Raw genomic sequence first — 13,373 nt, 5'->3', positions numbered from 1 at the left:
ACTTAAGAACAAATTGTGCCAAGCTATTCTAGTTTTGTTCCATACATAGTTAACAGGCATTCTACAGGAGAAAAGCAACAGATGTTGTGGATCCTGGTGTGTTGTTTTTTTATAGCATACGTTAGGACACGGTCTCTCATAACTTGCTTTTACAATTAAGAATTGTGGGCAGAAAAGTTTTTCAGAGAAGGTACAAGTGTGGAAGAAGGTAGGAGATGGCAGATGTGTACTTTTTGTCTGGTCTAGTTTTCTAGCTGGCAACATAATGAAATTAAGATTGGGCTAGAACAATCTGTATGTAATACAGTCCTGTAAGAGTTTCCTTTGTTTTGGAAGATATATCAACACTTGGAATGTTTTGAGTGAACTGAAGAAGTGACTTGGGGTGAGGAAAGGTGGAGTACAATGGGTACAAAAGAAACTTGAACAGCAGTGGTCAGTTCTTCAGAGAAGAAGATAACTGTTTTGAGAAGGTCTGATACACACCTATAAACACACAGAAAACCCACTCAGATGGGGAGAACTACTTGCCCACTCTGCTATTGAACAAAGAACAAGGACAAGCAGTTGTGGCAAGCTAGATGTGAAGCTTAGCTTGCTAGAAGTACCTTAACTTTTGTTTTCTGGGGTAGCTGTGGAATTTCCACTGAGGAGAATGTCAGCAGGGTGCATGTTAATGTGGGCAAATACCTGTCAGGAGCAAGAGACGGAGTTGGTGCCACACAGGAAGAAGCAAAATGGTCTTGATTGCATAGGCTCTGTCCTGGACCTGTTCTTCTGAAGCTGTAACAGCAAAGGCTTTGTTTTGGGGTCCCAGTACAAAACAGAGTCCGAGTCTTGCATTACTGAGGTGTGTTAAGGTGCAGGTGTCCTGTTCAGGCCCACGCTGAGCAGCCTGTCCCCTCCCGCAGGGCAGGTGGCCTGGAAGCGCGCGGTGCGTGGCGTTCGGGAGATGTGTGACGTCTGTGACACCACCATCTTCAACCTCCACTGGGTCTGCTCCAAGTGCGGCTTCGGCGTCTGCGTGGATTGCTACAGGATGAGGAAGAAAAGCTCACGTGAAGGTGAGGGGGCATGTTGCTGCTTTAAACAGAACCGGGAGAGGGGAAAGAGAACCTGAATTTGGAACTTGGAAGTCAATAACAACCTTAAACAAGAAGACAGTAAGTCTTCCCAACAAAAAACTCATTGTAGACCTATAGTCTGGTAAATAGAAAGCTGTGTGCTTTACTGTCCTCCAGAGGAGGATGAAAGATGCACCAGTACATAACATTATTGATGTACAGTAATAAAGCATAATGGTTTTGTTCTGCAGATGATGACTCGGACACTTTCTCCTGGTTTAAATGTGTGAAGGGGCAGGCACATGAGCCAGAGAACCTCATGCCTACACAAATAATTCCTGGAAAAGGTATTTTAAATATGTGAATGGGATGGAAAAACCCTGTGAGCTTTTGCTGTCTTTTGTATGTTGTTGATACTGTACAGAGTGAGGATTGGTTTTTTTGTAATAAAGTTAGTAAAAGCTTAGTATTTATTGTCCAAAGACTGGAACAACCTGTGTATGTAATACTGTTATATTATCTTTGATATTTACAGAGAAGTAGTGAAACTTCTTGGCTGATGATGAACTGTGTTTGTGTACTGTTTACCTCTGTCACATACACAATTTCTTAAAGGGTTATTGAATGCTGAGTGTTCTAATTACACATGAGCTCACTAATAACTCTTTTCCTTCAGCTCTCTATGATGTTGGTGATATTGTTCACTCCGTAAGAACAAAATGGGGAATAAAGGCAAATTGTCCTTGTGCAAATAAGCAGTTCAAGGCACTATCAAAGCCAACTCTAAAGGAGGATTCAAAACAGGTATTGCTACTGTCTCACACTATGTCTGTGTAGTACAGGTTTGCCTGGGTGTAATACCCATATTTGAAGCCAATGGTAATTGATTTTTGTAGGTTCTGACCACCCCACCACATAGGTCTTTGTTCAAAGTTTGTATTTAGCATTCATCTTTCTGGGTCAGTTCTTTTACGCTTTGGGGGAAACCTCATTGTGTCCCTTGGACATGCTGATGCCTCAGTAAGTGACCTATCCTTGAAAAATGCTCAGTGAGGTATTTTAGTGCAAAAAATGTATTAGACTGAGAATACATTTAAGAGAATAGTCTCAACAGACTAGTGGGAAGGATTGCAAAGCATAGGCCATCCCTGTAGGGTCCTGGAGATGTAATACAGGCAGCATCTAAAAGAATAAATAGGGTGGAAGAGCAGCAATGGAATTCATAAAAGAACTAAACAAGAATAAGGGCTAGAAGCAGTGATTTCTCTGAGAATCCTGGTGGAGAGTTTGCTGTTTATTAAATTTTAAAAAAAAAGCAAACAAAAAAAATTAAAACCCCAACATGCATTTGTAAATGAATCTAGTATTTTTGGTTTTAAAAAGAGTATGAATTAATGGCTTAGTTCTGTAGCGTCTTGCAAGAAACCAGCTGAATCAAGTCATTTTAATTTTGTTGTATGTGTATTTGTAAACTTATTTTGAGAAGAAATGTATTACTTGAAGTGTAAGAAGCAGGCTGAACTGGATTTTGGTGTTGGTAATCAATAGAAGAGACAAAAATACTGTGATGTGTTGAAAGTGAGGAAGATGTGACTGAAAATGTCAGCCTACGACTGACCTAGCTTCAGCCTTCTGCTCCTTGAGATTTCCTCCTTGGCCCTTCACAAGCAGCTGCACTGAACTTTATCTGTACCTCCCTTTTTGTAAAATTAGGTCTCGCACTTCTTGTGTGAGGATAAGCTTAGGGAAGCTTGAAGTATTTCATATTTCATCATATTTGGAATCCCTACCAAGCATCAGCAGTCATTAAGAGATGAAATAAAGAACATAGCAGTAAGCAAATGTGGGGGCAGAGTAATTCCTTGACTGTAAAGTGTCAGAACAGAGAGAAGAAAGTCGGCTGGTTGGGCAGGAAAGCCCGGCCAAAGCAGTAATTCTGGTTAGTCTGTTAGCTGGAACCCCCAGGTGAGCAGATAAACCAGCTGGGTAGGAGATGTACAGGAATCCTCTGCTGGCATGGGCTGGCCAGGCTGGTGCCACCCACGTGCAGGTGTATTTTAGCCCTGGCAGGTGACTGGACTTTACCTGCCGCCTTAAGAGGAAAATCTGGCAGCACTATGTGTTTTAGGCTGCTGAAACAGACCTCCAGCACAGCCCTGTCTGAACATCAGCTGTCAGTAGTGTTGTCAGAGCACTGCTGTTAAACCTGCATTTGGTTCGCAAAGCAGTCCCAGAAACTGCATCCGGGAAGCTGTTTCCTGTACTATTCTTGAGGGGTGATGGGCTCTTAAAAGTTGGGAGATCCCAAATCCTGCTGGGTCGTTATCTCTGGCTGATGCTGAGATGCACTGCTGACCTCTGGTGGGCATGAGATTAATTCTTTTACCAGAAAATGATTTGGCCTTCCAAAAAAAAAAAAAAAACCAATCCAAATTCAGTTTGGACTTGTTATTGCTTCCTTCCCCTTTTTGAGTAGAGCATGTTTGTGTCTAATCAAGTTCTTATTTTGGTTTTTTTCCAGAACTTGGTACCTGGAGAGAGGTCCAGCCTTCAGCAAAACTGTTTTGTCCTCAGCCCACAAGTCACTGCACACGACCCTCCTCTAAAGTCAGCAGCTGGAAGCAAACCAACTGCTTCAGTAAACACTTCTCCTTCGTTAAGCTGGTTATCAAATGTAACAAGTGGAAATGTGAACAAAGAAAACAAAGGTGCGTGCAGAACCAGGGAAGAGTAAACCCTTTGTGGCTGTTTGTCAGAAGGACGCAGCCCAGACCCAGCTGTGGGTTGTGTCCAAGAGGACACAATGTGCCTGCTGGGAGGGCTGGCCAGTACCTGTACTGCAAAACTGGTCAATGGCAAGGGCTTGGAGTAAACCTGACAGATTTACCATGTTCTTTTTTTGAAAACTGGATTAGTATCCCATTGATGCAAGTATTCTCAAAAACTGAGTTTGAGAATGTTTATTTTAGAATGTGTGATTTAAAAAACTTACTTGAGTGTTGTAGAAAGTTAAGTGAAAGGAATATTGCATGTGTGTATGGAGAGGAGATTTATGTATATAGATGCTTACCTACAGGTATGCACATAGGAGTATCTTACTGTCTTAAAAAAAAAAATCCAAAGTGTATAGCTCTTGTGTTTCAGAAGATTATCCTTCATAAAATCACAGAATGGTTTGGGTTTGGAGGGACCTTTAAGACCATCTAGTTACAACCGTTCTGACGTGGGCAGGGACACCTCCCACTGGACCAGGCTGCTCAAAGCCCGGTCCAACTTCAACCCCTCCAGTGATGGAGCATCCACAGCTTCCCTGGGCAACCTATTCCAGTGTCTCACCACCCTCCCAGTGAAGTTTTTTGTAACCTCTAATCTAAACCTATCCTCTTCCTTGCTTCATTCTCTGATGAGCTCTGTTCTTTGTTTCAGAGAAACTCCCTGTACCTATTTCAAAGAATGAAAATAAACCTCTTCAGACACTCCCCAGTTTGGCCAAGCCTTCTGCAGCCCTGCAGACCTTCAACAGTGCAATACTGACACCTGTGAGCAACAACAACACGGGCTTCTTGCGGAACCTGTTGAACTCTTCTGCAGGAAAGGTAGATGGGGAATTTTGGTTTTCAGGTTTGAGACGATACCAGGCTTGGAGTATTAAACCTGTGAACAGCTATCACTGACATTTATTGTAGGAAAAATTCTGTTTTCATTGGGGAAGGAGGACTGACTTCAGTTTGTGTTGCAGTGCTCTGGCTAGCACTGCCTAGAGTTGTAGCATAGTGCTACTATCAGCAGGTCTTGCTTGGTGAGGGACTGGGAACCACGTGTTAACACAGATGAATTTACCTAGGCTAGTGCAGGGCAGGTGCCTTGATTGGTGTGTCCATTACACTCAAAAAAGCAGCATCAAGGAACTTACAGATGGAGGGAAAAACTTTCTGTGGTGTGGGTCGCTCTCATATCTTGTTTGCAAACTAGTTCAGTTCAGATGTTCCTGGGCTTTGTTTGCTCTTACAGATGGGACTTCAAAATGGTGGGGTGGAATATTGGCCTTGAGAGTTCCTTGCTGAAACTGCATTTCTGCTCTTTGATCTAAAGAATATCCTGCATGGTTCTCTGCAGCGTTGCTGGACTGTAAATCAGAGCAGAACTTAGGCCAGAATGCCATAGACAGTGTCAGACATGACATTGCCATTTAATGGCAGTGAGTTTCTAGACAGCAAAGTTCTGCAGATTTTTGTTCCTCTGTGTGATTCTGAGCTCAAGTGAAGAATTTTTAGTCGCAAACACCTTAGCCTGTAGGACAAGGCAACAGAAAAGTGCACCAACTTATTTGTTCTTTCTCTTTTTTTTTTATCAGACAGACAATGGACTCAAGAGTACACCCAAAATCCTGGATGACATTTTTGCTTCCCTGGTGCAGAACAGAACCATTAGTGACCTGCCAAAGAAGCCTCAGGGGCTGACCATAAAGCCGACGATAATGGGCTTCGACACGCCGCACTACTGGCTGTGTGACAACCGCCTCCTCTGCCTGCAGGACCCCAACAACGAAAGCAACTGGAACGTCTTCAGGGAGTGCTGGAAGCAGGGACAGGTATTTCAGCTTTTCTGCTCTCTCCAGTTTCAGTTCGTGTGCTTTGCCCTTGAATTGAAGTGCAGGGTCGAACTTGGAGCGCCCATAATGCTAAACCTTCCTAAAATGTGCTGTGCCAGTGCTGAGGTTCTTGGATAAAAAGGTGTCTAATTTACTGTTTGAAATCGTTTCTAAATGTATTGGTGAACTTACAACCCTGGATAAAAAAACAAAAAAACAAAAAAAAAAAAAACAAACAAACAAACAAAAAAAAACCTTGAAACAACAAATGATCAAATGCCTAATTCCAGTAAGGCAGGCTGAGCATTTATTTAGGAAAATACAACGTTTGCAAGATGCCTGCCTTCAGATGTTGGGCGCGTTTTATGCGTTACCCTCTTCTGGCTGGAATTAGAATTTTTGTTGTTTAATAATTCTTCAGAATATGTTATTTTTCTTCATAGCCTGTAATGGTGTCGGGAGTGCATCACAAATTAAATGCAGACCTCTGGAAACCAGAGTCCTTTAGGAAGGAATTTGGCCAACAAGAAGTAGATCTGGTTAACTGCAGGACCAATGAAATCATCACTGGAGCTACTGTAGGGGATTTCTGGGATGGCTTTGAGGATATTTCAAGTAAGTAGTGCGAATTTTTTTTTTCTCCTACAGGTAAAATATTCAACAGTAATAATTTTGTCCTAGCACAAGTTGTCATCCCTAAGCAGCATAAAAAATGTTCCAGGCTTTTTCCTCATCCTGGTAGCTGTATGCAAGGTATTCTCACCATATAAGCCTGTGGGATGGTGGAATGCATAGAAACAGCCCCATGGAGGACTCTCCTTCAGGAGAACGTTTGGCTGTCTTTAGCCTTTTGGGGAAGCGCTCTCAGAAAGTCTGGGACCTTCCTAGCCAGTAGGTTCACCTGTTAGCTTTTTTGCCAACAGTTGAGTGAAACATAGAGCATGTGTAAGGTTAGTGCTCACAAGGTACTTGGGTTCTGCTGTTTTAACCTGAAGGTGCCTTTTTTTCTTAAGGAACTAAAGTGATTTTGTGTAAAAAATGGGTTTAGGGGAGGGTAAGCATGAGGTCTGGGCATTGTTTTCACTTGCAGTGAAAACAAACTTTTTCCAGGAGAATTAGTACTTGCCATGAAGTTCTACTTCCACTGTTGGTGTGGTATGAACCTGGGGAACTGGGTATTTGGGCAAGAAGAGTGGTGAGCTGGAAGGTTCACTTTGCACCTTTTCTTTCTGTTCCTTCATCTTTGGAAAGATTTGGCTTTGTCACTGCCTACTCTGCCCTCAAACACAAAGCAGTTGCACAAGCTAAGTTTTAGGAAGTGCTCGAGCAGGGGAACTGGTAAAAGCTGCTTGTCTAGTTTGAAATCTCCTGTTGTAACATGTTTGTGACAGCAGTCACCCCACCTGTCAGGTCAGATGAACTTGTGTGTCTTTGATCCTACATAAACAGGTGTGGAATGAACTTGATCTTAAACTAAGATAAGGATTTCATTGTCTTGGCTACCTGGATTTTAAGTTGTACAACTATTAAACTAAGACTTGTTAATATTTGACACCAGGTCGCCTGAGAACAGAAGAAGGAGAGCCAATGGTGTTGAAGCTTAAAGACTGGCCTCCAGGAGAAGACTTCAGAGACATGATGCCTTCACGGTATGGATTTACAAAGAAGCTGTTCATCACTTGTGTGCAACACCCCCAAGGTCATGGGATGTAGGAATACTCTTATGTTTGGAACAACATGGTTTAGGTCCCTGTTGAATGGTATGTGAACCATTGTTTCCCAGAGATGCCTGACAGCTGGAAGTGCTGAACAAGTTTTGTGATCAGTTTTGATGTAGTTCATTGTATTTATTGCCAAGTGAAGCGAGTACCTGAAATCGCTCATGATCGGTTTAACTTCAGGAGCTTTCTAAAAGCCTGAGTCATTTTGAAATCTAAAGGTCAGGTGAAGCTTGATTTTGCCAAACATTTGTAAGTATTCTGACTTACTCTATTTGGTATTAGTTGAGATGATTACAGAAGGAAATAGCATTGCTCTGGAGCCATGAAATGTGTGCTAAATTCCCATGTCTTGCTTGTTTTGGTCCTTTTTATGGTGTCCAGCAAAGCCCCTGGGGAAGGGTGTGCAGTTTAACTGGAGAAAGCTTTTGTTTTGGTCTGTCTTAGTCTGCTTGTTTTCATCAGAACCTGAGATTAAACTGTGCTGTATTCCGTTAGGTTTGATGATTTGATGAAGAACATTCCCTTGCCAGAGTACACGAGGAGAGGTGGGAAGCTGAACCTTGCCTCTCGGCTCCCCAACTACTTTGTGCGGCCAGACTTGGGCCCCAAGATGTACAACGCCTACGGTAAGGACATCCCAGAGCTGCCCCAGAGCTCACGCTGAGCACGCGGCCCAGTGAAACTGTGCTGGGAGTTAATTTAATCCTTGCTGTTCTGGACAGCTAAGCCCATTGATCAGAAAACCTAACTTGGGTTCACTTACAGGTATTAGTGATGTCCAGGGCATTATATAATTTTATTAAATGTTTTTTGGTCCAGGTGGCTTCAATCCAATCACATTCATTCTGTCTTCTAATCTCCTCACTCTACATGTGTATACACTGCCTCCCTTTCCTGTAGCTGGCCATGAGTATTTGTTTTGCTGCTTCTGGCTGTGTCACTTTTCTTATGTCTCCTTTTGGGGCTGTATAGTTTAGTTTTTAGTCTCTTCTTGAGCAGCTTTCTGTGGCTAGTTCATCTGCTGTCAGGCAAAAGGCATTTAAAACTAAGTGTGATTGTGGCCAGTAAAGAGATGGGTAAATACTGGTAAACACTGCAGCAGCTGCCTTTTAGAGTAATAAAGACTTTCTGAGAACACTTTATACTAAGCTGCTGTAGAAACTCTTTTCTAGCAGAACTTAAATGCAATTTTTACATCTCATACAGGGTAGGTGTAGATATGGGTCAATTGTGTCACCTTCATGTGTGGGCCTGTAAACTGACCACTTTGGAAGACTCAAATGGGATGGGGTGAGGTCCAGGATATTAAGTATAATGCTGTACTGGATTCATGTCCTGGTAAAAGCTCTCTGGCCTGTTCAGAGACTGCTGCTGAGAGTGACAGAAGGTTTCTTCTTTTCTTACTAATGTACCTGCTTCTCTTGTCTCTTTTTCCTTCAGGCTTAATAACACCCGAGGATAGAAAATACGGCACGACAAACCTCCATTTGGATGTGTCTGACGCAGCTAATGTGATGGTTTATGTGGGTATCCCCAAAGGCCAGGCTGATCAAGAAGAAGGTAAAGTCTTTTTTGGGTTCTGGGGGGTTATTTCTGTGGTTGGAGGGAAGTCCTTTAGTGTAACTGCTCGTGTTTGTGCTCAACAGAAGTGCTTAAAACCATACAAGATGGTGATTCTGATGAGTTGACAATTAAGCGTTTCACTGAAAGTAGAGAAAAACCTGGAGCTCTGTGGCACATTTATGCTGCTAAAGATACAGAGAAGATCCGGGAATTCCTTAAAAAGGTGAGCTGGTGTATCTTAGAAACTGACCTGTCTGTGTAGGCTTGCAAATACACATCCATGGTCTTTTCTCCTCCTTTCTATCCCAGTTGTTCTGGAGACAGAAGTACTTGAGTTGTATCCGAGACAAAACTTCTCAAAAAACTCCTCAAGTGCCATGAATCTTGTGGGATCTGAGGAGGGTAGTGAGTTGTAGCTACAGAGCTCTCTGTAGACACACTGCTTCTGCCCATGCTTCTGATGTGGTGATGTTATGGAATGAACAAAAATAGCTGCTGTAGATTTGAGTAAAAACACGGTTTAATCTTAAACTAGATCCTTCTTAAAAGCACGTTTGTGAGATACTCTTGGGAAATGTCAGAGCAATAGGTGGTGCCTCAGGTCGTCTTTGTTCTCTCCCTTCTACAGTTTTCTTCCCGTATCTTTATGGGGTTTGGATTAAGGGAAAAGCATGAGGTATTTTGGGTGACGTTTTCATAGGAGTTAAAGGTTGAGCAGAAGTGTGACACGGCATCTGGAAGGGCTTGTTTCAGTATTGAAATTCACCACAAATGGTCCATGGGTTTTGGTGGGTCTTAATTCTGCAACTTCTTTGGTCCTCTGAATGTGGAAAGAGCTAACAGGTTGATGTTTAAAATGATAGATGGGATGATCTGAACAACTGTTGGCTTTGTCAGCCTGACTGCTGTCTTGGGTTGAAACTTAGGATAAAACATGACCTGAATTGATAAGCGTTGGCATTTGGCGTTTGGACATCTGTCTCACAGCTCTTCTTGGTCCCCTGTAGCATATGTGCCTGCAGGCATGAGGCTTTCAGCAGCTTGGCTTGGAGTAGAACCGAGCTCCTTGTCTCCTCCCACGAGTTTTTGGGCTACAGTCCTGATGTAAATGATGGCCACGGCAAACTGGATTTGTACTGGCACTTTTTGCAGAAATTCTCTCCCCATAGCCCTCAAGTTTCTCTTCTAAAGTGCTTATTGTCTCTCAACCTCCTGTCTGCTGACAATGTGTAGGCAGTATCCTCTGGTCTGGGCGGGGAGCACACTGGCTAGTGCTGGCCTCAGGACAGACACCTGCTGAAGCCCACACCTGTGGTTCTTCCAGTTCCAGGCCGTAGTGCAGGAGTGTTGATCCCTGTGAGCACACACAAGTGACTTAACCCTCCTGGGGCTTCCTGCTGCAAATGGGGTTTCCTACACGCTGACCTGGGACCCCAGTTGTCCCGTGAGGCTGGTGTGTGATGGTTCCTGTCATCCTCTGGCTGCAGGTTGCGGAGGAGCAAGGGCAGGAGAACCCTGTGGATCACGATCCCATCCACGACCAGAGCTGGTACCTGGACCGATCCCTGCGGAAGCGCCTGCACCAGGAGTACGGAGTTCAAGGCTGGGCCATTGTACAGTTTCTAGGAGATGTAGTTTTCATTCCAGCAGGAGCTCCACACCAGGCAAGGACTGGGTCATTGTTACAGCCTGACCACTTGGGCAGACTTCTGAGTCTAACATGGCTAATGCTTGTTTCTTCTCTCTAGGTTCATAATTTGTACAGTTGTATTAAAGTTGCAGAAGACTTTGTATCCCCAGAGCATGTCAAACATTGCTTCTGGCTCACTCAGGAATTTAGGTATCTGTCACATACGCATACGAACCATGAAGATAAACTGCAGGTAACTTACCAATGCTCAAGATGAACCCTGCCCTTCCTCACCCTTTCAAAAGCCCCACCAAAACCCCACACAACCCTCACCAAACTCCTAAGGGGTGTATCCACACAACCCAAGTTGCTTTCAGATCATAGAACTATAGAAGAGTTTGGGTTGGAAAGGACCTTAAAGGTCATCTAGTTCCAACCCCCCTGCCATGGCCAGGGACACCTTCCACTAGACCAGGTTGCTCAAAGCCCCATCCAGCCTGGTCTTGAATACCCCCAGGGATGGAATATCCACAGCTTCCCTGGGCAATCTGTTCCAGTGCCTAACCACCCTCATGGTGAAGAACCTTTCCTAATATCTAATATAAATCTATCCTCTTTCAGTTTAAAGCCATTACCCCTCATCCCATCACCACACTCCCTGATCCAGAGTCCCTACCCAGCTCTCCTGTAGGCCTCTTTTGATTCTGGAAGGTGGCTGTAAGGTCACCTTTAACACGATGGATCTTGAACACAAGCTTCCATATTGCTACAGGTTTTTAGTCCTTTTCTGAGGAAGCCTTCTGAAGCTTCTCCTGGGATTCTTTTGAAGTGTTTCCTTCCTTTTGTTCCTTCTGTGCTCTCCTTAGGCTGCAGAGCTTCAGCTGACACCCTGTCACAATTTGAACCCTCCCTTCACAAGTTTGACAGCCGTGCTTGTTTAAACTGATGGGGGAAAGGGCTGGGCTGTGCCTGTGGGTCAGAGCCTCCCAGCCTGACCCTGACTGTGCTGTCTCCTTGTAAAACCAAACACCTTTTCTTTCTCTTCCTTTTTCCCCCTGCTAGGTGAAGAATGTCATCTACCACGCTGTTAAAGACGCGGTTGGGATCCTGAGGGCGAACGAATCCAGCCTTAGACCGTGAAGCAGAAAGCCTTAACCACACACTAGGAAACAGAAGCGCTGGCAGCTCTTTTAACTCCTCAGTCAGGACCTCTGTGGACTTTGAGATTATATGAATGTTACCTCATCTTCCTTTCGGCAGTACCAGAGGCTCGTGGTACTATGTTCTGTGTATTCTTCCAATGTTTACAAACCTGATATGTATATGTAGGAATATGTATGGACTGTGGCATACTGTGAATGCTCAGTTGCAATAGAACTTTATATGGAGTCGCTCTCCAGACTGTACAAAATACCTCCTATAGGACTGTCGGGAACTATTCCAAATTACTCGTTTGAAAAATACTATTCAAGACATTGTAAAGCTCCGATTTTTAAACTTTATCTTTGGGTGGGAGGAAGTACAGAGACACCCAATTTAATAACCTATTTACAGACAAACAAGAATGCAGTTCTGGAATTTCACATTAACATAGAACTAGCATTTAAAAGTAGCTTTAAGCTATTGTATAGGAACATAGAGATGGGGGTTAACCATCTTTAGGTAAATGTATTTAAATTTCTAAATGTTAAAAGAAACTTTTAATCAAATGTCTTCTGTTTGAAACTGTTCTTTAATTTGAACCGATGTTTGATTCTCTGGTTTTTAACACTGAACGGTCTACATAAAATTCTTCTATTTCAGATACTGTTCCTCACCTGGCTTCTTTAATTGACTCCTTAAAATCTAATTAATTTGATGCAGTGCAAAGAAGTCTGTATCCTGCACTGCTCATAAGGGTTTTTCAAGTATCTGAAGGCTTACAGTACTGAATTTAGTGATGAATCTGCTGGTAGCTTTGTGTTTGGTTGACCAAAGCAGGAATTGGCTCAGCTGCTGCTTCTCACCCAGTGCCAGCACCACAGTCTGCTCTCAGATGAGTTTTTCAGCTTCAGTCTTCAGTGACCCACATTAAAACATTGTAAAACTTCAAACAAGGCCAGGGCTGAAGAGTGAAGTGTGCCTGCTGTCCAAGGGGGTAACAGGAACCTTCCTGCCGATGCCCTCCCCAGCACTGGGGTGGCCAGGGTAGGAGCCAGGTGGGGTGGGAACCTCCTAGTTAGCTAAAAGTCACTTTTCTGAACTTTTAAGTTACAAATTGACAGACTGAATTCTCCTCCCTGCAGGAGTTTTCCTGACCAGCATCCCCTGTTCTGAGTCTGGCTCAGGCGACTGGGTTTGGGTTGGTTTTTTGTTGTGGTTTTTTATTTATTTATTTATTTTTCCAAAGAAACTTCCTCTTACTCCCTCCTGCGGTATCTGAAGTGGAGCAGAGACTGCAGTGATGTGCAGTGCCCAAGACTCATCCAGGGTAGAATTAAGTGGGCTCAGAAAAGGTTTATCTACTGTGAACAACTGCTCCCTTCCTCTTAAAATGGAGGCAAAAACAGGACCTCAGAAGAACCAGAGCAACTGAACAAAAGCCTAAATGGAATTGAGCTGTGGCTCATGGGAGGACCCCTGGGTGTCAGACCTGCAGATCTTCAGGTGACCAGTTACAGCTCACCTGGCCTGTGCCAAGATCCACAGTGCTGGGTGAGGAGCCAGGGCCAGTGCTGTGGTGTTCTTGTGTGGGCAAGTGTTCTGGCTCCCAGGATTGTGCTGCTGGTGTAAACTCTGCTCAGCAATGTGTCTTTGGGGTGCTC

General features: G+C 43.7%; 1 protein-coding gene across 1 annotated transcript in view; it reads left to right on the top strand.

The window, feature by feature from the left end:
* KDM3A (lysine (K)-specific demethylase 3A) overlaps positions 1-12,371 on the top strand; it is a 29,976-nt gene extending 17,605 nt beyond the window's left edge. The window contains exons 12-25 of the mRNA XM_008935210.1: positions 912-1,064; positions 1,316-1,411; positions 1,741-1,868; positions 3,586-3,772; positions 4,491-4,660; positions 5,419-5,655; positions 6,099-6,270; positions 7,214-7,304; positions 7,872-8,002; positions 8,817-8,936; positions 9,023-9,162; positions 10,427-10,603; positions 10,688-10,822; positions 11,632-12,371. Coding sequence (XP_008933458.1) covers positions 912-1,064; positions 1,316-1,411; positions 1,741-1,868; positions 3,586-3,772; positions 4,491-4,660; positions 5,419-5,655; positions 6,099-6,270; positions 7,214-7,304; positions 7,872-8,002; positions 8,817-8,936; positions 9,023-9,162; positions 10,427-10,603; positions 10,688-10,822; positions 11,632-11,709 — 2,015 coding nt within the window. The 3' untranslated portion in view covers positions 11,710-12,371. The remainder of the gene's footprint in view (positions 1-911; positions 1,065-1,315; positions 1,412-1,740; positions 1,869-3,585; positions 3,773-4,490; positions 4,661-5,418; positions 5,656-6,098; positions 6,271-7,213; positions 7,305-7,871; positions 8,003-8,816; positions 8,937-9,022; positions 9,163-10,426; positions 10,604-10,687; positions 10,823-11,631) is intronic.
* The last annotated feature ends 1,002 nt before the right edge of the window (positions 12,372-13,373 follow it).

This window comes from Merops nubicus, unplaced genomic scaffold (genome assembly GCF_000691845.1).
Source record: "Merops nubicus isolate BGI_N331 unplaced genomic scaffold, ASM69184v1 scaffold3352, whole genome shotgun sequence".
Classification (NCBI taxonomy): domain Eukaryota; kingdom Metazoa; phylum Chordata; class Aves; order Coraciiformes; family Meropidae; genus Merops; species Merops nubicus.
The sequence above is the reverse complement of the archived record's forward strand: the minus strand, read 5'-3'. Positions and strand labels throughout refer to the sequence as shown.